The sequence below is a fragment of the Fusarium falciforme genome, chromosome 2 (genome assembly GCF_026873545.1).
Source record: "Fusarium falciforme chromosome 2, complete sequence".
Taxonomy (NCBI): domain Eukaryota; kingdom Fungi; phylum Ascomycota; class Sordariomycetes; order Hypocreales; family Nectriaceae; genus Fusarium; species Fusarium falciforme.
Genome location: NC_070545.1, coordinates 4,403,696 through 4,424,938, shown reverse-complemented (window position 1 = coordinate 4,424,938; position 21,243 = coordinate 4,403,696). Strand labels below are relative to the sequence as shown.

The following is a 21,243-nucleotide window of genomic DNA, read 5'->3' as shown; positions in this document are numbered from 1 at the left end:
GGACTGCCCTCCAGCTTAGCGATAACAGGATATCACGCCGATGGTGTGTGGGGAAGCTAGAGATCCTCTGAGCTTGAGTGCATTTCTTGGCCATGATTCAAGTTTGGATCAAGTAGTTGGCGTTGTCGTGGGATTGCGAGTAAGGGAGCTTGGGACGGCTCACGATTGCTTCAACCACGTGCGAAGTGGGTAACGCGGCTCGGAGGATTTGTTCCAAAATGATTAGCGAGGAGCTTGTCTTTGGTAAAGCACTATTACGCCATAGTGGTCTTATCTTTATACTCGAGATTGGTTGACAAGAAGAAGGCAATATACGTGGGATCTAAAGGATGCATGCGCTGAGTGAGATGGATGAAGTTTGAGTAAGTGCGTGGGTGGTAAGACGGGCCATGAGGGTTCATGAAAGCTTGAAAGGATAAGTGATCGAGCCGAGACACTCAGGTTCAATTGTCAATTGTGCAAGAAGCTATTCCCACTCAATTACATGAAGCGTTGTCCTCACTACATTGGAATCAATGCCCAACGTTGGATGAAGAGCTAATAAAAGGTGTTGACTTCACAGTGAAGACAGTGAAAGGAACATCCTTGATGAAAGCATAACTAACAATAGAAACAGACAACAGTCCCATAGTTGCGTGTAAATGCACATGACATCCAGGTTGGATATGCGAGTCGCCGATCACTGAATTGTCCACAACGTTGTGAACAACGATGCAAACCCACAGCAGAATAAAAGCTTCAAAGGAGCGGCAGACAAACATGTTATATCTTCCAACCTTGAGGCCCCCCTGCATGTTTTGATTAAAGGGCCTCAAATCCCTTCCACAGGCGAATCGCTCCCCCTTGTTCCCTCCCTGTCCCCTTGTCCAAGTCGGGGAATGGTCCCCCGTGGTCACCCACTCTCCCGATGCTCACGGATTGGAGGTTAGGCGTCCTGTCGCGCCACTGCCGACAGCTTCTCTGCCCATTTGTAATGATTAGGCCTTTGGAGAGTTAAACCGTCTAGCATCTCTTGATCTTTGTGTCAAAGAGTTGGCGCTGACGGCATCAATTCGAGGCTGACGGGAGGGGTACTTGGCTGCACCGCTGATTTGTGCTGGCGTCAGAGGTACCTTTTCGGTCTTTGGAGCAACCTGAACATCCAATCTCCAGCTCCAAAATTATTGCCCCAAACCTTGACACCTACATACAACTTGGAACCAACATTTGTCACGTCACGTCACCTCCAAGCATAGCATCCCCTTCTGCGTGCCTCTTGTTCGTGTCACTCTCTTCTCTTTCGGGTGGATCGGAGTCTCGTCTCTTTCGATTTTCTACAGCGGTATCACGACCCCTCGCGACTCCCCTCCTGGTTCCATCGCCGCCAGCTCGAGCTCGACCTCTCAACAACCGACGGAAGCTGTCACGACATACCATCGACCGAGCAAGCCGCGATACACGCGCTTACCCCTCCTATCCTGTCCTTACCTCTTCGAATGCGCGTTTCTGGCCATCCTGCGCATGTGCCGCCGCGACTGCCCGAAAGCAATACGCCACTGTCACTGGGAGACGCTCCCGCCGCCATCCATATCCCACCGCTGCTCGACCTGACCCGATCGCCGCCTCCCGATTCCCGCTCCGACGACGCCAACTAAATCCCGTCTCCCTCCCCCGGCGTGGCCAGGCGGCGTGGAGGGATGCAGGCAGTCAAAGGACAGGCCGAGCTGGTGCGCAAGGCCAAGGTGCGTTGACTGGGTCTCTCAACATGGGGCTCCGTTGGGCTTCGGATGGAATGCAGCTCTAACCCTCTTGAATAGCTTGCCCGCTCATATCAGGAGCTTCTCGAGTACGATATTTCCGTCAACCTCGCCGTCTCTATCGCTAATCCGTTCCCCGTCCAGTGAATTCTCCAGCAAGGATCTCAAATCCGTCGGCTCCTATACCCTCGGTCGGTTGATTGGAAAGGGATCTTTTGGCAAGGTTTACCTCGCCTCCCACAAGCTCACCAATGGCTCCAAGGTCCGCAACGGCTCGAAACAATACACGAACGAACGAAGCTAATGTTTGACAAGGTCGTCCTTAAGTCTGCCAACAAGGGCGACTCCAACCTTGCCCGGGAAATCCATCACCATCGACAGTTTATACATCCGCACATTGCTAGGTTGTACGAGGTCATCGTGACGGAGAACATGGTTTGGATGGTTCTCGAGTACTGTTCCGGTACGCACAATGTCCCCGAGGCCACTCCCTTCTTCTACTAACTCTCCCAGGCGACGAACTTTACAATCACCTCCTCGAACACGGTCCGCTACCCGTTCAAAAAGTCCAAAAGATCTTTACACAGCTCGTCGGCGCCGTCTGCTATGTCCACAACCACTCGTGCGTCCACCGCGATCTCAAGCTCGAAAACATCCTCTTCGACAAGCATGAAAATGTCAAGCTGGTCGACTTTGGGTTCACAAGAGAGTATGAGGGTAGGACCAACCACCTCCAGACTTTCTGCGGCACCATCTGCTATTCAGCACCCGAGATGCTCAAGGGCGAGAAATATGCTGGCGAAAAGGTGGATGTCTGGAGTCTCGGTGTGATTCTATACGCTCTGCTCTGCGGCGAACTTCCCTTCGACGACGATGACGATAACGTTACCCGAACCAAGATCCTGGCCGAGGAACCCAAGTACCCCGATCATCTTCCAGCTGACGCAGTTCCGCTGATCAAGGCGCTCTTATCCAAGAGACCGCTCCTACGTCCAACATTGCCAGATATCCTCGCCAACCCGTTCCTCGCCGAGCATGCCCCTACACAACGAGCTATTCTCGATGTCCAGCAGTCGCCTCCGTTCTCAACTCCATTGGAGAAGGATTGCTTACAGCGAATGCGAAGCGCTGGTGTCAACATCGACGCCGTGATCGAAAGTGTGCTTGCTCAAAAGTGCGATACCCTTGCGGGATGGTGGGCTCTCCTTCTCGAAAAGGAGCAGCGCAAGATGCAGAGAAAAGAAAGGAAGCGAAAAGAGAGGGAGGCCGAAAGCCGCAGCATACGACGTTTGTCCGCAGCATCGAGTCGACTGGAACGGATAGCTCCCATCCTACATGAGGTGGACGAAGCTAATGGCATGTCACGACACATGAGACTGGAGCACTCGGGATCGGGATCACGAAGTCGAGGGAGAAGCGAGCGGAGGAGCGCCCATTACATGGACTACGTGGTATCAGATCTCCCTCAACTACTCGAGGTTGGGAAGGAACCAGGAGCAGCAAACGCCGACGGTGATCATCCTCCCCCACCCATCGACAAGGACTCGATCAGATCGGTTTCGACCTCTCGACAGCGCCGACCTATTCCACCTCCTAAGGAGGGCCTAATACGTAGTGCTCGATCACGGGGCTCGACTCTTCATCTCGTTACGACATCGGATGCACTAGGTACGGATGGTGGCAGTGCTCAGAGCCAGCAGAGCCAGGCAAGCGGTTCCGAAAAGACACGAAGGAAGCCCAGCCTTGCATTCATAACCCACTGGAAGAATATGACACACTGGTTGGCTGAGAACACGACGAGGAGGAGCAAACGTGGGCACGAGAGGCGGACAAGTCGGAGCACTCCCGACCTGCATAAGAAAGAGGGCAGTGCCACCAGCAGTAAGGATGGAAGCTCACGGCCGCAAACTAGCAAGTACCCGGCTTCCGGCTCACCGGGGACACAGCCAACAGCCGGGCTGCCCAAGGGAGTCGTGGCTAACGGCCACGTCGCGAGGGCACATCAGGCCGGAAGCAGTGTTCAGAGGACAGCCTCAGGAGGGTTGACATCTCCGACCTACCCACCACCACGTATCACTACGGGGTCGTCGTACAAGCGACAGTCGTTGTCACCCTCGCCCCTGACCCCGAGGTCGACGGTTCGACGGTCGTCAGCTGGACTGCGAGGCCGAAAGTCGACATCATCCTCTGTGTCGTCGGTTCGATCGATACACCATCATCATCATTCCCACTCAAAGGCATCGTCCACCAGCTCGGCAGCTTCTTTTTCTACATCCATGTCGAAAACGCCTCTTCAACGAGGTCATTCACCTCATCATTCTGTCAAGGTTCTACCAGCAACACCTACTTCTGTGTCGTTTCCATCAAATATCCGTCTTGTTCGAGCGACACCACCTCCGTTGAGCATCTTCAATGAAGGTATGCCATCTGGTCCCCCACAGGCACCCGGATCGCCGAACCCGTTCTCTTCTGGCATCATGTTTGCCAAGCGGAAGCGCAACTTGTTCAAGGGGCCGACACTTAACTTTGCCGGATCTTCACAAGGTCAGCGCAACAGTGGATCGGGTTCGCATTCCCGAAGTGCGAGTGCCTCCGGACTGGGACGTCGATCAGGAGAAATCACCATTCAAGAGGAGGATGAGGGATCCGGAGAGGACGATGATATCGAAGAAGTCGATGTCTTCAGTCCGGTCATTGGGGGTCCAGGGGAAAAGATCGAAGAGCAAATCTTTGAAGAGCATGAAACACCAAAACTGGAACCAGCGCCCACCATCATCGAAAAGAAGCCCGAGGTCGCAGCCTCGACGACAGCCGAAACCTCGACTTCAGTAGCTGCTGGAAAGGCTCCCGCAGCATAAACGAGCTGATAGAAGTGCGTTCGCCAGCGCATGAGAAGAGCAGATGGTGTGGGGGGTTCCAACGACTTGACGAAAGGAATATTATAATTACCTGGGAATTGGCAAGTGAGCATTGTTATTTTTGTTATCCATGGGGGTTCTCGAAAAAGCTTCCTCGGCACTAGACGCCGTTTTACACCTTGTTTTTGTTGTTTCTTTGTTCCTCTGCTTCGCTACTCGAGCTTTGTCGCCTTCCATCATCATTATCAGTTGGCATGGACTGCTGTACAATACCTAGTCATGGATACCTCTTTTGTTATATATGCGACCACGGAATGATAGAGGCTCGTAGAGCTGTTCCTTGTTTCGTTTTGAGTCAACTATCTGTCCAAAGTAGAAGCAAAGTGACATCATTGCAAGTGAAACGACCAGTTCAATTTCGTCAAACTGTAAAAGCACATACGTATCGTATCAGTCATGGATCTCTACTACGATCTTTATGCAACCGAAATCCTATAACCTTGCTATAACCTCCCGAAGTGGCATCTTGTCCCAAGACCACCTCGTACCTCCAGCCGAAAATGACACCGTTACTCCGGAACCCACCTGAACCCAAGACACAGCTCACTCCTCAGTTGGAGTACGACTGGCTCCGTCTCCTGGACTTCTTGCTCATGATGACCTCACGCTCCTCGCGGAGGGTGACCCAGATCCAGAACCAGGTCATGGTCTCGATAAAGATAAATGTAAAGAACAGGCGGTTCTTGAGCATGTCGCCGCCCCAGCCAGCAGGACGGTAGGATGGGTTGTGTGAACTCGGGTGGGAGAGACGGCTGCGAGAGGAGGAGTCGTACATGGGTGAGGAGGGGCCGAACATGTAGATGTAGACGACGAAGCCGAGGGAGAGGAACGATCGCAAGGGAGCTGGGGGCATGTTAGCTAGGTTGATTGTAGTTTGGTGTGAGGGACGGACCTTGAGTTCCCCAGTGAAACACTAGGCAGACCTCATCAGGCATAGAAAGGGAAACGAGATCGCTGAAACCGATAAAGATGAGGACGGCGGCGAGGAAAGCGAGCGGGGGACTTTGTATTTCGAAGCCTCTGGCAAAGGGCTGTGTCTGTTAGCTTGGTCTGGTCTGTGCCTCAACGCAAAACAGAGAAAGGCATACCATTCCCATGCTCTCTCCGAGCATGAAGACGAGGGCCTGTCCATCGAGGGAGCTCGGGTTGGTGAGGAAGAAGTAGGCGAGGGTGAGGTGGAAGAGGGAGACGGAGGTGATGATGGTTTTGGCGGATATGAGCGCCATGGCTGGGATCGATCGAGAGGGTTATAGGATCGAGGTTTGTTCTCTAGGCAAGGGTTCGATATCGTCTCGTTCAAGGCACCAAGGTGTTGTTGAGTCGCAAGGATAGCAGTGTCCGTCTCGGCAGTTCAACGTTGTAGCTCGTGAAAGGAGGGGGGAACTTAGAACAACGAAACAAAACGGCGGAGCCTAAAATATAGACCCGGGCATCAAAGACAGACTAGAAGCGAGCGAAGGTAGGTCACACTTGGTGTCTGTCTGCGTGCGAGCGTGGTCACGCTGTACTTTTATCCGCTGCGAATGAATGAATGCGATGCGCGATGGATAAAAGCTAGGGTGGCCCTACTGTACCTTCGCTTCGGCAGTAGACCTCTCTAGGCTGCGTCACATGGCACGCTCAAACAATCGTGGGGAGTTTCGTGTGGTCTTGGCCAATTAGATCGCCGGGGGACCTGTGGCGCAGAGCGGGAAGCTTAATGCGAGCAATGTGATGTGGCGGTGCGTGGCTGGTGAGAAGCCCCAACAAGGCCTACAAGCTGAGCTAGGACTTGAGCTGTGAAGCATCATCTCAAATCGTATATCGTCATTCGAGGGCTTACGTTTTACCCTCCATTTCTTTTCTTTCTCTCATTTCCTTCTATTATACCTAAACTATAAGACCTTTCGCAGCAATAACCTCTTCATTCCCGCAATGGCAGACTCGCCTGATGCTTCTTCGCTGCATAAGCAGAAACACATCAAGTACTGGCAGCGCTGCCACAAGACATACCTGCCATCACCCTACACGGCATACGACTCAACCCGTCTCACATTTGCCAGCTTTACAATTTCAGCCCTAGATCTGCTCGATGCGCCCCTGACGACGTCAGACCGCGCAGCCATCCGTCGCTGGGTTCTGAGTCTGCAGCATCCCGGTGGCGGCTTCTGCGGGAGTTCGACGCATGCGCTTCAGGGACAGGATGCATCAAAGGGAACTGCCAATATTGCAGCTACGTTTTTTGCCCTCATTTTGTTGGGTGCCGCAGCTGAGAATGAGGACGAAGCAAGTGCTGCGTTCAAGGACGTTGACAGGACTAAACTGCTAAGGTGGTTGAAGGGGCTACAAAGAGAGGACGGGAGCTTTGGACAGAATATCTGGGATGGAGAGATTGTGGGAGGCAGGGATATGAGGCACAGTTACCTGGCGAGCTGTATCCGGTGGATGTTGAGGGGAGACGTCAAAGAGGGTGAGGATGGTTGGGTTGAAGATGTCAACATTGATGAGATGATTGCCCATATCCGAAGAGGCCAAGTAGGTCACCCCTTCCTTAAAAATACATTCGCTGACAGATTTCAGACCTATGACGGCGGAGTTGCCGAATCCTCACAGCACGAATCCCATGGTACGCTCATTCCCTACCCTTAGGAATCTCAAGCTAACTTCTCCAGCCGGATATGCATACTGCGCAATCGGCGCTCTATCCCTCCTCGACCGTCCCCTAGACTCTACTTCCGCACATCCCCCTGAGAGCGCTCTCGAGCAGGGAATACCTAATCGCGAAGGCCTCCTCCAATTCCTCGCCTCCAGACAGTTCGCCTACCTCGCCAAGGAAGAAGAGGAGGACGAAGTGGAGGAGAATTTCCTAGCGAGTAAGCTTGGAGAGACCAACTATGGGCATGTTGGTTTCAATGGACGGTGGAACAAGAAGGCTGATACGTGCTATTGTTGGTGGGTTGGCGGTACACTCGCAGTAAGTCCCCTTCTCCTTTATCACAGACACTGTGCTCATAACATTTAGATGCTCGGCAACTCATCAATCATCAACGCCCCTCCCTCCCGGCGCTACATCCTCGACATCACACAGCACCAAATCGGCGGCTTCTCCAAGGCCGTAGGAGGACCACCCGACATGTACCACGCATACCTAGGTCTCGCTGCGTTGTCAACCATGGGCGAGACTGACCTGAAAGAGCTTGATGTCGGGCTTTGTTGCAGTATGGATACGACGAGGAAGATTCAGAGGGCGAGGGATGGGTTGGTTGAGAGTATTAGGGGGGAGAGGAAGGGATGGGGGGATGATGGGTTCTGGTAGACGGCTATATATCAATGGTACATGGCTCTCTTCGGTATCCTTTATTCGAACAGAATGGCAAATTCTCATGATCAATCAAGTCAAGGCTGGTAGAGTTAGTAAAGAAGTATAGGGTTGGTGATAGACCTCAAGGAGGTCTCATAAATCAACTCATCTGGTTGCTGGTCTAGACTCTTCTCCTTGCAGGGGCACAGAGTATCAGGTACAGTATCAAAAATTCATTATAAAATTATCTTAGCATTAAGCCTAACATCGCATCACACCGAAGCAGCTCCTCTTGTTCTTTAAAGCTCCCTCTGATCTTTGCCTCACATGATTGAGCGCATTTACCCTAGGCCTGGATACTCAGAACAGACCACAGAATGATCAGAACGAACCTGCCAGATTTAAGGCTGTAGCTCTTTAAACTTAGGCAATCATCGTGAGATTAAATAAAGCCTTGCTCATAAGGTATGTTGAGAAGTGAAATAAATCTCTACCTAGGCACGGAGGCATTCCGCAGTGGATGCCGGTGCCCTGGCTCACTACGTCATCAGGATTCTTGGTGTTTCAACAGCCGGGGATGGAAGATCAGTGATATTGAATCTACTCATGACTTGAGCCCAGCTGAAAATGAAACTGAGGATTTGGTATAGCTCAATAATAGTAAGACGGCCTTGACGCAAGTACATGCAGGTATCTATAGTAGAGAACGTATAATAGACGTCAAGCTTGTAAACAACCTTGATCGAGCCTTGAATGTCTCGCATCACCAAAAGGCCCACCACAAATGCCAAGCCCCCGATCATCCCGGGCCCCCCTGTCCCCCTCCAGCTATTTATCAATCCCCTCACCCCAATCTCATCATCGGGTATCAAACATGGCGTGGTTCAAGGACGCTCTCACAAAGGCGGTGCAGCAGGCGAGTCAGGAGTATCAGAGGGAGAGGGAGAGGCAGCAACAGGGTGGAGGAGGTTCTTCGCAGCGACAACCTCAGTCTCCTCAGTATCAGCAGCCTCAGCCCCAACAGCAGTATCAACAACCACAATATCAGCACGTTCCGCCTCCGCCGCCATATGGTCCGACCAGTCCCCAGCAGTCTCAAGATCTAGCGCAGATCCAGGCACAAGCTGAAGCACAACTACAAGCTGCCAGGGCCCAAGCCGCCAGAGAACAAGCCGAGGCCGAGGCTCAGTTACAGGCCGCCAAGGCTCAGGCAGCTCAGGAACAAGCACGAGCTCAAGCCCAACTCGAAGCTGCCCAAGCCCAGGCTCTCCAGGAAATCGAACGTTCTCGGGCTGCTCAGGATGAAGCAACCAAGCAGCTCGAGGCGCAATGGCGCGAGGCGGAGAGATTGGCAGCACAGTACAAGGCCCAGTATGAGGCGCAAATGAAGAGTGCGGAGGAGGAAATGGCCAGGCTGAACCTCGAGGCAGAGAAGCAGCAGCGACAAGCGCAGGAGGAACTGACTGCGTTGAAGGCAGAGGAGGCCAAACAACGACAGCGCGCCGAGGACGAGATTATAAGGGAGCAGCAGAGGCTCCTAGATGAGATCCAGAAAGCCAAGGAGGAAACAGAAGTTGCGCCGCCGCCGCTGCCAAGAAGGCCAGTTTCCATGGTTGGAACAAGTCAGCCGCAATCATACCAATCTCTTCCCAGCCATCGAAACTCATATCTGTCGCCTCTTCCAGGTCCACCGAGTCATCCGCCGCCAAATCCTTCACAGGCGCAGTATATGCCTCCGCCACCACCAGGACCTCCTCCCATTCAAACGACCAGCCCGAGCCACCAGAACCGGCAGAGCGTCTACCCATCTCCAACTTCCGGGCCTACGATTCAGTTGCCATCGAGTTCGTCGCCACAGCAGACTCCTTACTATCCTCCGCCTCCGCCGAGTCCCTCACAGCAGCAATGCCATCCTCAATACAACCCCTCTCAGCCAGTACAGGGGCAGCCGGCTCCTCCGGCTTCTCAAAGCACTTTTCAGACGCCATCATTACCACCTAGAATATCACCAGACCAGCCAGTAGTCAACCCTTCACAGCAGCAGGTCCCTCACTATCCGCCACCTCCACCAAGTCCTTCACAGCCCCAAACCCAGACTCAATACAATTCACCCCTCTCGCCGTCGATTGAGACAAACCTAGCTCAAGGAGAGAGCAGTGGCTCGCATCTTTCACCAGCCCCAAGTCAGGTGGTAACAAGCCCTTCACAGATCCCTTACTACCCGCCGCCTCCAGGTCTCCCGCCACGAGTACAGACAAACCTGGCTCAAGAAGATCAAAACTCGCATCCATCACCTGCTCCAAGCCAAGGAGTGGCGAGTCCTTCGCAGACCCCTTACTCTCCTCCTCTGGACTCTTCCAGCCAGCCAGCACAAAGTCCTCAACAGCAGCCTCAAGCTTCACCCTATGTCTCTCAGCCCAGACGAGAAGCCACTCCTACTCGCCCCAAAACACCTCGCGTCCACACACCGGGACCACCGCAAGAACACGCCTCCGGCGCAAAGCCACTATCTGAATGCTCCTCAGCCGTAACAACAACAGCACAGCATTGGTTCTTCCACCCCTCCGTACCTGAATTCACCATTTGCGCCTGGTGCTACGTCAAACACATCTACGACACCAGATTCCGCGATTCCTTCACAAAGATGTACTGTGATGACAAGGAACAGCGCAGATGTCGCTTCGCATCACGTCGTCTCAAAGAAACACTCTTTCCTGAAGCTGTGAAATCAGGATGTCTAGATGAGTGTGTAGCCTTTATGAAGAAGCGAATAACTATCAAAGACTGCCTCGAGCAAACCCAGATAGAAGGAGATCCCTGGTACACGACGCCGGACGTCCCCAACAGCACCCTTTGCCAGGCCTGCTTCGAGGACGACGTCAGCGGGACATCCTTTGCAAAGCACTACCAACTCCAGACCGTCCAGGGAGCGTGCTTCTGCGACTCGGCAGCTTGGTTTCTAAAACGCAAGTTCTCAGAATATCTCAAAGAGGATAACTGGGCCAAGTTTGCAGAGGAGATGAGCGTGAGGGTTACATTACCCCCCTGCCCACGCATGGAAGACATCAAGGCTAATGACCGTCAATGGTACAAGCCCAAGAACGGACCTTCCAGTCTTCAGGCGTGCGTGACATGCTACTTTGACTACTTTTACCGGTCTGAAGATGAAGACCTGTTTGAGCAGGTTAGCGGAGGAGACTTCCACACACGATGCACAATGGGCCAGCTTAACCGCCTCATCCCGATGCATCAAGCACTAGCCGACGAGGATAGAAGTCTATTCTGGAAAGCCGCCTTTGCAATCGACAAGTATCCCTTCTGCCACAAGGACGGCATCAAGGGCGGAACTTGGTACACGTTGCCCGGCGATACTCCAGGTTGGGGAATATGCGCCGCCTGCTATGAAGGCGTCATAAAGACCGTCGGTGGATCACGTTGGTTCGTCCAAGACAAAGACGTATCGCAAGATGAGACGTATCTCTGCTGCTTCAACATGAACCACGCCCGCGCACAGGGAAGTCTCCAAGCCTACGACAATGCCCACAACCTAGGCGACTGGAAGCTCCTAGCCAACTATGCCGCAAGATGGACAAACGTGAGGCCATGTCCTCGAGCAAAGCACAAATCTGGAAAGAACCGTCCATGGTGGGGATGGGGTGTCTTGGCCATCTGTGAAGAGTGCTATCTCAACTTTGCCCAAGGAACAGCACTCGAGCCTCGATATGCACTCAAAGGCGCGAGAGAACCGGATAACGAGAGGATGTGCGATCTCTTTTCGCCTCGTATGAGGGGGCTATACACCGAAGCGTGCAAGACGGGTGATCTCCACGGCTTGTTGGCGCTTGCAGAGCAGAGACACGTTATCTACACGCAGACCATCATGCAGTGCGAGCAGATCCTGGTACAACAACGGATAGCAGCGATGAAGGCTCAATATCTGGGGAGACAGGGGACTTTTTACAAGAGTCTAGGCTGGTCGCAAGATGCAGTCATGGGCCATAGCTACACGGTAGGAAACTCGTACGCCGGGTACGGGCATGCGAATGAGTGGGTGTTGCAAGGCCATGCATACGATCGACAAGCCAGCGAGATGACAGCTCAAGTCGGAGGAGGCAGTATCCTTCAAGTCGGCATGCTAGAAGCAAGGTGGAAAGAAGTCGAGTGACATGAACCTCGTCATTGACTGAATGATACACTTCGGATGCATTCTATAACCATACACGGCTTGTTCAGCGTCAATGTCATCAAGACGGTGAACAATCCCATTTTAAACGCCGTGAAACTAAAACACCAACTCCCACACATCCAAGGTCGACATGGCAACTCTGAAGCCCATCCATGACGCCGCCTTTCCCAAGATCAAATACCGTCCATCCCAGCTAAACGCCGCAGTAGTAGCATAGCCACTCTGGAACTTGATAGTGTACAGCACACGACCTGAATATAGGTCGCTCACGTCAACTCCATCATCGGTTCGGCAGCAGAGGAAGCGACAGTCGGGGGATATGGCCATAGGCCAGCCCTCGCGCGTCCTGCGGCTGCTAAGCTCAAACGACTCGAGAGCCTGTGTCCCGTGGTTCCAGTGGAAGATGGTGTCGCCCCAAATGGAGACGATGATATCGCCCTGAGGCGAGACGCCCAGGAACATGGGCTTCTTCCATGTGTCAGTCTCGAGCTTGGCTATGGCCTTGCGCGTCTCCGTGTCAGTCAAGCGGATCATTCCGTCGCGAGACTGAGTGACCAATATCTTGCTATCAGGAGTGAAGACGGCATGCGTCACCTCGTCCTGATGACAAGGTATCACGACCGAGGTCTTGTTGAAGTTGAGACAATCCAAGAGCCCAACTCGGCCCCGGGTCGTACCCACAGCAAGCCATTTCCCATCCTGAGAAAAGGACAATGGCTTTGAGCCAGGCCACTTGGGCATGGATACCCTCCTCCCATTGATGTAGTCACCAAGGTGTATGACGGGCTTCTTGAAATTCTTGCCATCGTGGCTCTGGGGGTTAAGAACCCTGCCATCCTCCTCGCTGAGATACGCCCACTGACGCCCATTCCTCGAGAAAACCATGTTGACTCCGTGCTGGTTCTGCAAGCACGAGACTTGGTTCGCATTGATGTCGTAGAAGCGAGTGGGCGACTCCATGGTGCAGACGGCGATGGTGGGCTTGTCGCTGCGGATGAGGTACGCCACCTCAATCACCTCATGATTGGAGAGCTCCTTCTTCGCCAAGTGTCGGAGGCTGATGCGCAGGGGACTCGGGTTGGTGATGCCAATAGCATTGTATTCGGGGATGGGGGGCTCATCAACTTCAGACGAGCCGGTTGTTCTAGGGATGTCAGCCATGGCTTGTCTCTAATACGAGTCAATACTTACTCGGGGGCTGTAGCAAGAGTCGCGTTACTAGAATTTTGTCTAAGACTTTCGCCAAATGATGGTGGAGGTCCCGATGGAGGTCCCAGTGGAGGAGGTGGTGATATCGACGGCGGAGGTGCCTCGGGTGGTGCATCAGGTGCCGCTGTTGAGGTCTGCTCAATGTACTCTTGAATGGCATCGGCAAACTCGGAAAGTGTTGGCCTCTGGCTCTGTACACGAAAATCTTCACTATCCGAATCTTCCTCCACTCGCGATCGCAACGACACTGCTTCCTGTAGGATCTGGGAGCTGCTGTATCCAGGGAGTTCTCGTCGACCGTCGTGGGGCTCAGAATTGATGGCCCTGATCATGTTAGCTGTGGCCAATTGAGCTAGAGGATGGAGCTTCTTACAGAAGTATCCCGTCCAATCCAAGATTCATGGCAATTCTCAAGCTTTCGGCCAATCGAGCCAGCGGCGACAGCCTTTCGGCCGTGTGCTCCAGCCAAGCTGGGGTCCTGTCCTCAGGCTTCCTCCCAGGTTCCAGCGCATCATCCGTCTCCTCCAAAAGGGCGCTCGCCTTCTCGACGACCCCCCTCAATGCAGCCTCGAGGCGTTCAGGGAGTGTCGCGGTGCCCGCATCAAGGGTTTCGGCATTGTGGTGCAGCAGGCGCGAGACCATCTGAAGCTCAGCCAGCTCGCGTGAGAGTGACGCAAGGTCCAAGCGGGCCGAGGGGTAGTAGATGACAAAATCGCGGAGAGCATCGATGGCGCGGGCCGTCGCAGTCTGGAGGGTGCCGCAGAGGGTAGAGATTGACGCTTGGGGTGGTGTTGAGGCGGCCATGATGAGGCTGTCGACAGAGCCTCGTCGCTCTCTTGCGGTAAAGAATCAAATGGTGATGTTTGCGACAGATGATGTTTGACGACAAGGCTGAGGTGGAGACTAAACAAAACAAAACAAATACCGGAAGACGTCGGAACCAGAATCTATTGGCTCTGCAGGCTCATTCTCACAGACAAACGAGGCTGAGGTTTGAAGAAAAGAATTTTCCATGAAAAAAAAGATGATGACTTTCGGGATATAGCATCAGAGCCAAGACAATCAAAGTCCGGGGTCGGATGAGGTGGTTACGACGCTACGAAGGCGGGGACTTTCCCTCTTACAGTCGCAGCTGGGGATTAATTGGGGGAAGTCGCAGGCGCAGGCGCGATTCCGCGGCCGTGAAACGTCTCTGCCGTGTCTGAATGGACGATGTGAAGTTGTGTAACATTGTCCTCTTTGAGGTAGCGTTATAATTGTACAGACTCGGTCCAGCTCATTCTCTCAACTCTTTCAATATCTGCCAAGCGCGGGGTGGGAAATTCCTTCCTGGGGGCCCCGACCTTCGGAACTTGCCCCGAAGGAGGGGAAGATTTGCAATTAGAGCGGTTTTCGGATTATGATATGATGGCCTACGCATGTTGACATAGGGCGTAGAATAATAGCCATAGAGGAATAGATGTTAGTGAGAGAATATAATAATGAGAGCCAGAGAGACGAGAGTCCTGTATCCAAGTACACCCGTCCAAGTCCATCGCTCTAGGGTGAGCCGGCCAACTTCGGCATCTTCTTCGGGACCCAAGCATCAAACGGAGCCAACGGAGAGATTGCCACATGGCAGCCTATGATCAACCTCCGAAGATCCATTTCCAACGTCCAGAAACCGTTTCTCCCGTGTATCAGTCAGTGTCGCCCTGACCGAGCCCAACCACTCAATCAGCCCATCACCGGTGGACTCGGCTCAGTTATCAGGGACGAGGTACCGTCTTACGCAGACTCTGAGAACACGAAGGAGGCATTATCTTTCCCGCTTATGAACATGGATGATGGATGTTCACGATCGACTGCACAGTAACCCGGCGGCAGGCATCGTAAGACGATCCCCTCGGGGAATGGCTGAGGCATTATAGATTGGCCTGAAGGGGGTTCTTTCTCGTCTTGGTCTTTTTGCCACATTGCTGATGCAGCCGTGGCGGGATAAAGACGAATACAGGAGAGGCGGTGGCCTCGAAGTCCAAGCTATTCGTCAAGTCACGAGCTGCGCTGCAGAAATCCAGACCTTCGATGCATGGCCATGGTAAGGGTTGGTTCTTGGTGGGTGTGACAAGAGCAGCTGAAAGAGGATGCATCAGCCACGGTCAAACAGCTGGCACACTGTGGCTGAGTGGCTAGTGGAGATCGTCGAGGCTTGTGCGACACGCACTCTCTGACTCTCCCACATCGAGACTCTTCCGCCTTATCGTGGAACACATCAAGCCCATGGGAGAGCTCACAACAAGATGATCCTTGCAAACTGTCGGGATCGTCAACTTCCATTGATATCCGGCCATCCGTCGTCACCGTCACCGTCTTCCCGTCTCTGCCGTGTCCCTCCCAGCCACTCTCTTCGTCTCCTCGTCTGCCCCAGCCCCGTCCTCCCTTTGATAGGGTCTTGAGCACACCACATGTCGCGACCTTAATCGCCGAACAGGCCCTCCCCTCCCATCCTCCAGGCCCGCACGGGGAAGCGATAGGGTCGCTGTCAAGCGCTGGCTTTCTGGGCCTCCCAGAGGGTGCACATGTCTCCCCTGGTCACTCCGCGCTACCGCTGCACAGGCGCCCGACCAAGAGGGAGGTGTAGACAGGGTCGGGCCAATCGGCAGCGTCTCCAGGACCCAAGGTGAGCTGGGCTTTTGGGCGAGGTCATGGTCGAGGGGGGGCAGGAAGTGTGGTGAGACCATTCTGATGGCGGCGTCTCGCCAGGTTCAGGTTCACGTTTCATCGGGGGTAGTTGCTCACAACTCTCACGGACTTGTTTCCTCATGGACTGTAAGACACGGCATAGGCAAGATTTCATCATCTAAGGCCTGTGTAGTTTCCAGACCATGCGGACGGCCATGCGAGCCGACGTAGGCGAAAGCAGGTTGTCGTAACAGTTTGCTACCAGTCGCAGGGCCAACTTGACGGCCATCTTGATCCATGCAGGACCCAACTGCAGAGCGATCATCATCGTGCAGATGGGATGAGATGAGAGACGACAGGACGGGAGCTGTCACCACTGTCACTCGACCGAGTTTTGGTTTCCTTCTCCTTCTATTCGCTTGCAGGCTACTGTACCTGAGAATCATCCATACCCAACCCAACCGGTTTGCCGCCTTGGGAACTGATGCCTCGTTTTTCTCCCTTAATATCCCATCCCCTTCTTCTCATGAACCTGGGTTTTCCCTGCCATCTTCTTTCTCTCCCTTTCTTCACCGACAAGTCCACCGCCTCTCCAAACTTGCTGAGCTCCCTCCCAAAAAAGCCCTTTTTTTTTTTTTCTGTGGACCCAATCACCCTTCTCTCTTCCCCGGCGCCACCGCCAGCAAGGTCCCTCCTCTTCGTGGGTACATGGTCCGTTTAGCTGGGCCCTAGCGAGCTAGCCCCCCTAGCTTGTTCCCTGCCACAGCGCTGCCCTTCCCGGGAGGCCGCTGTAACATAGGCGCTGGGTTACCTCTGGGAGGCCCTCGTCTCGCTGAAGGTCTCAAGTACCGGCTCTGCAGAGTACAAACTTGACCGACCTCTCCTCTGCTCCCCCCCGCTTCTGATCGTCAACCACATTTTTCCGTCTCTTCAGTCTCTCCACTTGGATCCCACTTTTGCGGGAACTCAAGCAACAACTCACCTCATCCCACGCTCCCACGCGGGACCGGGTGTAAATCATTCTCTTCCCTTTTGCTCGCCTTGCTCTGGTAAAGGGATCCCCGTCTTCACGTCAAAGACAAGCCTTTACAAGGCCGGATCTTGCTTGCATTGACGCTAGATTCGCACGACCTCAGCTCCTTGTCGTCTCACACACGCACCCTCTTTCTACTCTTTACCGAGATAGAGAGACCGTTACGGACAAAAGAGAGAGCTGGTCTCCTCCTTTCTTGATTACTTACATATCAAGCGCCCCATTCGCATCTGTCGTGCTTCCTCCTGCACGACAAGTCTAGCCTCTCTTGACCGCGACAAGATCACTTAGAGAGTGCGACCTCAGCTTGACCGCCCATCATGCCTGCGCTTGAGCAGACAATCACCATCGTTAACAACTCCGGCAAGATCATCAAGACCGTTAGTCTCCCACCCCAAGCTTCCCGATCTGTACTAACCGTCCTGCAGGGCAAACAGCTCTACTCCATCTTCAAGGACGCCCAAGGCACTTACAAGGAGAAGAAGGCCGAGATCAAGTCGGAAAAGGCCGCCCTTCAGCGCTCCCAGTCCTTTGACCCTCAAGGCCTTCCGCCTCAGCAGCCCAGATACATCGACGATGACGCCCACTACTTCGCTCCCCAGCAGCCAAGGTACATCGATGATGGCGACCGCTATTACCCTCCCCGCGCCTTTGACCAGCGCAGCCAAGCCAGCTCCCGCCGCAGTGGCCGATCGCGAAGCGTAACCTCTCAATCCCGCCGCCCTCGAGACGACTACTACGATACCCGCAGCCGACCTGCCCTGACCATGGATAACCTCAAGACACACAGCGAAGTCTCCAGTGTGACCCCGAGCCGAGCGCCTCCTCGCACCTACCAGAACCCGTACGCCGAGACCATTCCCATGGAACTCGCCATCCCCGCACAGAGCCAGCTTGCCCGAGTTGAGATGCGCAGCGTGGCACCCTCTGCCTACGGCCCTGGTGGCGGTGCCATGGTGCAGCGGAACCGATCGACAGGAGAGCTTGTCAAGATGAAGCCTCACAAGGAAATCGACATGGATCTCGCATACGGCAACATCCCTCCAGACCTGGCAGACCGCACCGACTTGGACCCTCAGTATGGCACCGAGAAGGAGGCCAAGGCCCTGGTACACCGCGTTGAGGGAATCCTCACCGAAGCCAAGTGCCTTCACCATTCCGCGACTACCACTATGGCCCAGCTTCAGAAGGACCCCGATTCCGCCGCCGCCGTTGCACTCTCTCTGGCAGAGCTGTCCAAACTGGTCAAGAAGTCATCCCCGGCATTCTTGATGCTTCTCAAGAGTGGATCCCCAGCAGTCTTCTCCCTTCTCTCATCACCCCACTTCCTTATCGGCACGAGTATCGCCGTTGGTGTAACGGTCGTCTGTTTCGGAGGATGGAAGATTGTTCAGAGAGTCAAGGAGCAGCAGCAGGCGAGAGAGGCTCTCATGTATGAGCCCATGGACCGCCCTGCACCAATGCGAACACAGAGCGAGTATGCGCCGAGACGAGCGCCGACTGAGTACAGTGCCGGTATGGATGAGGCACTTATTATCGAGGATGACCTCAGCGAAGTAAGCTCTATTGAGACTTGGAGAAGAGGTATCGTGCCTTTTGGCGAGGATGAGACGGCCGATATGGAGCTCATCACACCACTGGCCAACAAGGAAAACGTTGATCGCTACGGTGATGATTTCGACGTCAAGTCACGACGCAGCACCCGAACGACCAAGACGAACAAGACGAGCAAGACAACCGATAGCCACCGGAGCCATCGCAGTCACCGAAGCGATGCAAGTGAGCGGAGTCACCGCAGCCATCGCAGCCGACGCGATGATGAGAGCATCGCCGACAGTGAGCGCAGTCACCGCTCAAGCAGGAGCAAGCGCTCCGAGAGAATCGAGACACGATCGATCGACAGCCGAGACAGCCGAAGTCGCAAGGACGATATGGAAGTTGTTCTCCGACCCAAGTCACACCGCAACAGCAACAACATGCTCAAGGCTTTGTTCAAGAGCAAGGAGAAGAAGGAGCGAGAGCTCGTCATGGCTTAGAGTGGCTGGAGTCTACTGGCGCTTTTGAGGTGTTTTCCTTTTTTCTTCTACATGAGATTTTGCATACTTGTTTTGGCGCATAGAACAAGACTAGTCGGCTATGACATACCGCGTCACTGCGACAGACGAGACAAAGAGTTTTGGATATGAATGGATGTTTAACAAATCATGGGCGAAAGAGAAGCCCTTCACCACTAGCGATTTATTTTATTACGATTCTACGAGAGATCTCTGGCACACGCCGGAAGACGTTTATTTGGACTACAGGCATGGCATTGGATGGAAGGACATGGAACTGTTTGCATTTTGGAGTCTTTGTTCTCATCACTCTCTCAAGACAGTGGGCGTATGTACAATCAATCAATCAATCAATGGATGCATGGGGAGCTTGTGCTTGCCCCTTTTAATCGACATATTTGTCCATCTGTCTAACTGCCTGTTGCTTGCAAGCGGTGCCTGAGTGTCGCTCAAGTGAGTGAGGTTTGAGCCTTGACGTGTTTGGGTACTTGCTGAATTGCATGATTTTAGGAGCGGATGTTGGGCGTGCCAAATAGCCAAGTTGGTGTGCCCAACGCTCATGATAGCCAGCCATGCATCCTTAGCAAAGCCTCATTACAATCTCATCATGTTTTTAGATACATGCCATCTTGAGGATTTGCGAAGGTTTGTCAATCGATCTCTCAGGGGGTTGTCTCGACAAGCCTCCCACCTGTTTCTGCCTTGAGAGTTCAAGCACGAGGTTTTCATGGCAAAGAGCAACTTGAGTGTCCGCCATCCTGTTTCCTTTTATTCCAGTTTGGGCTTGAATCTCAAAACATGTCACGAAAGACCAGCACAAAATGTGCGAGAGGCAGCTCCTCTGACGGGTATAAATACTCACTATCCCTCCCCATCTCATTCCTGTCTTCTTCACTCCTCCATCACATTCAACCTTTCTTTTTATTCTAGTATATATATATATATATATATGGATAGAGCTCGAGCCGGGCCTGCAACAGCGAGGTAAATGCCTTCTACCTCCAAGATCACTTGAGAGTTGCTCACTGACCATTTTCTTGGAACCCTAGGACTCTTTGGCATTACCTGGTCGTGCCTCCCGTCGGGTCAACTCAAGAACGGCTCACCTTGTCCCTTTCTTCCCCATACCCTGTTCTATATACCTCGGCTGGAACAACACTACCTGGTTAGCACGCACATGCCATTCCACTGGCCTCCTGGTCCCGACTTGGTACTTCTTCAAGAAGTGTGGGTATTATTGTGCCATCGGGGGTGACTGTGACTATGAGACCGAGGAAGACCTGAGATCTGGTCGATGCCTGGAAGAGATGGTAGGTACCCTCCCATCTCCAGGATCACCTTGTAGTCGCTCACCGATGATATCTACTCAGCCCATGACCATCCCCAGATCACTTGGGGTGGGCCGCAGGTTGGGCGACGCAGGAACATTTCCTCCTGCTCACCGTATCCACAACCATGATGAGCAAAAGTCCGGGCAATCTTAGATCGAAGAATTGGTGAGTTGTGATATCGTCGGAAGATTGGATTGCCATGGCTTACTCGACGATACAGGGCGACGATGAACAGATACAACCTGAAGCTATAAGCCAAGATACAATTCACTTACCGATGCACGGCCATTGTCCTCCCTTTTCTCTGGCATCCCGTCTATATATACCTTTCGCGAAGAGTCAAGCCTCGTTGGTCAAGAACTTGCCCCCCTTGTAACCATCGGGGTCTCGCGTGGGCCTTACGAGCAAGAGGCCTGGTCGCCACCTAGTGGCATGACCTCTCTCAGAAGTCTTATTATCTGGGCGACTGTGACTACCAACCTGATGATGGCCAGTATGGTAGGTGCCCCCACATCTCCAAAGTCACCTTGTAGTTAGTTGCTCACTGGACTTTTTCACAGGGACCTCGGCCGCTCATGCAAGCGCCTGACCCCAAGGGCAAATCCTGTTCTTCCAATCTTTACCCATCATCAGTTTTGTGCCCTATTCCATATATGCCATCATCGCTGAGCCAAGTCTCGCTGTAATTCAAACCTTAAACGCCTCGGGATTTGTTTCTTTCGTTCAAGGTCCAGACGCGTTGCCAGCACAAGTCTGATGACAGTCAGACCGAACCCGAGAGCGATGACGCTCGACGGATCCGAGGCAGAGACTGAGGAAGTTACTGGAAAGATAG

General features: G+C 53.4%; 6 protein-coding genes across 6 annotated transcripts; 4 read left to right on the top strand and 2 right to left on the bottom strand.

Annotated features, from left to right (window-relative positions):
* Window positions 1–1,676: 1,676 nt before the first annotated feature.
* Window positions 1,677–4,594, top strand: NCS54_00328300 (Protein kinase domain-containing protein; the record flags this gene model as incomplete). The annotated part of the gene is made up of 5 exons (XM_053148863.1): window positions 1,677–1,721; window positions 1,797–1,825; window positions 1,881–1,998; window positions 2,052–2,199; window positions 2,250–4,594. The coding sequence occupies 5 exons, from the start codon at window positions 1,677–1,679 to the stop codon at window positions 4,592–4,594; spliced, it is 2,685 nt and encodes an 894-aa protein (XP_053004838.1).
* A 610-nt stretch (window positions 4,595–5,204) lies between these two features.
* Window positions 5,205–5,880, bottom strand: NCS54_00328200 (Hypothetical protein; the record flags this gene model as incomplete). The annotated part of the gene is made up of 3 exons (XM_053148862.1): window positions 5,205–5,497; window positions 5,547–5,685; window positions 5,743–5,880. 3 exons carry the CDS (start codon window positions 5,878–5,880, stop codon window positions 5,205–5,207), a joined length of 570 nt encoding a protein of 189 aa, XP_053004837.1.
* A 688-nt stretch (window positions 5,881–6,568) lies between these two features.
* Window positions 6,569–7,949, top strand: NCS54_00328100 (Geranylgeranyl transferase type-1 subunit beta; the record flags this gene model as incomplete). Its single annotated transcript, XM_053148861.1, has 4 exons — window positions 6,569–7,168; window positions 7,214–7,259; window positions 7,306–7,607; window positions 7,656–7,949. The coding sequence occupies 4 exons, from the start codon at window positions 6,569–6,571 to the stop codon at window positions 7,947–7,949; spliced, it is 1,242 nt and encodes a 413-aa protein (XP_053004836.1).
* Window positions 7,950–8,808: 859 nt separating this feature from the next.
* Window positions 8,809–12,099, top strand: NCS54_00328000 (Hypothetical protein; the record flags this gene model as incomplete). The annotated part of the gene is made up of 1 exon (XM_053148860.1): window positions 8,809–12,099. One exon carries the CDS (start codon window positions 8,809–8,811, stop codon window positions 12,097–12,099), a length of 3,291 nt encoding a protein of 1,096 aa, XP_053004835.1.
* Window positions 12,100–12,216: 117 nt separating this feature from the next.
* On the bottom strand, window positions 12,217–14,133 carry NCS54_00327900 (Hypothetical protein; the record flags this gene model as incomplete). Its single annotated transcript, XM_053148859.1, has 3 exons — window positions 12,217–13,264; window positions 13,312–13,653; window positions 13,703–14,133. The coding sequence occupies 3 exons, from the start codon at window positions 14,131–14,133 to the stop codon at window positions 12,217–12,219; spliced, it is 1,821 nt and encodes a 606-aa protein (XP_053004834.1).
* A 3,210-nt stretch (window positions 14,134–17,343) lies between these two features.
* On the top strand, window positions 17,344–19,059 carry NCS54_00327800 (Hypothetical protein; the record flags this gene model as incomplete). Its single annotated transcript, XM_053148858.1, has 2 exons — window positions 17,344–17,403; window positions 17,452–19,059. 2 exons carry the CDS (start codon window positions 17,344–17,346, stop codon window positions 19,057–19,059), a joined length of 1,668 nt encoding a protein of 555 aa, XP_053004833.1.
* Window positions 19,060–21,243: the final 2,184 nt, after the last annotated feature.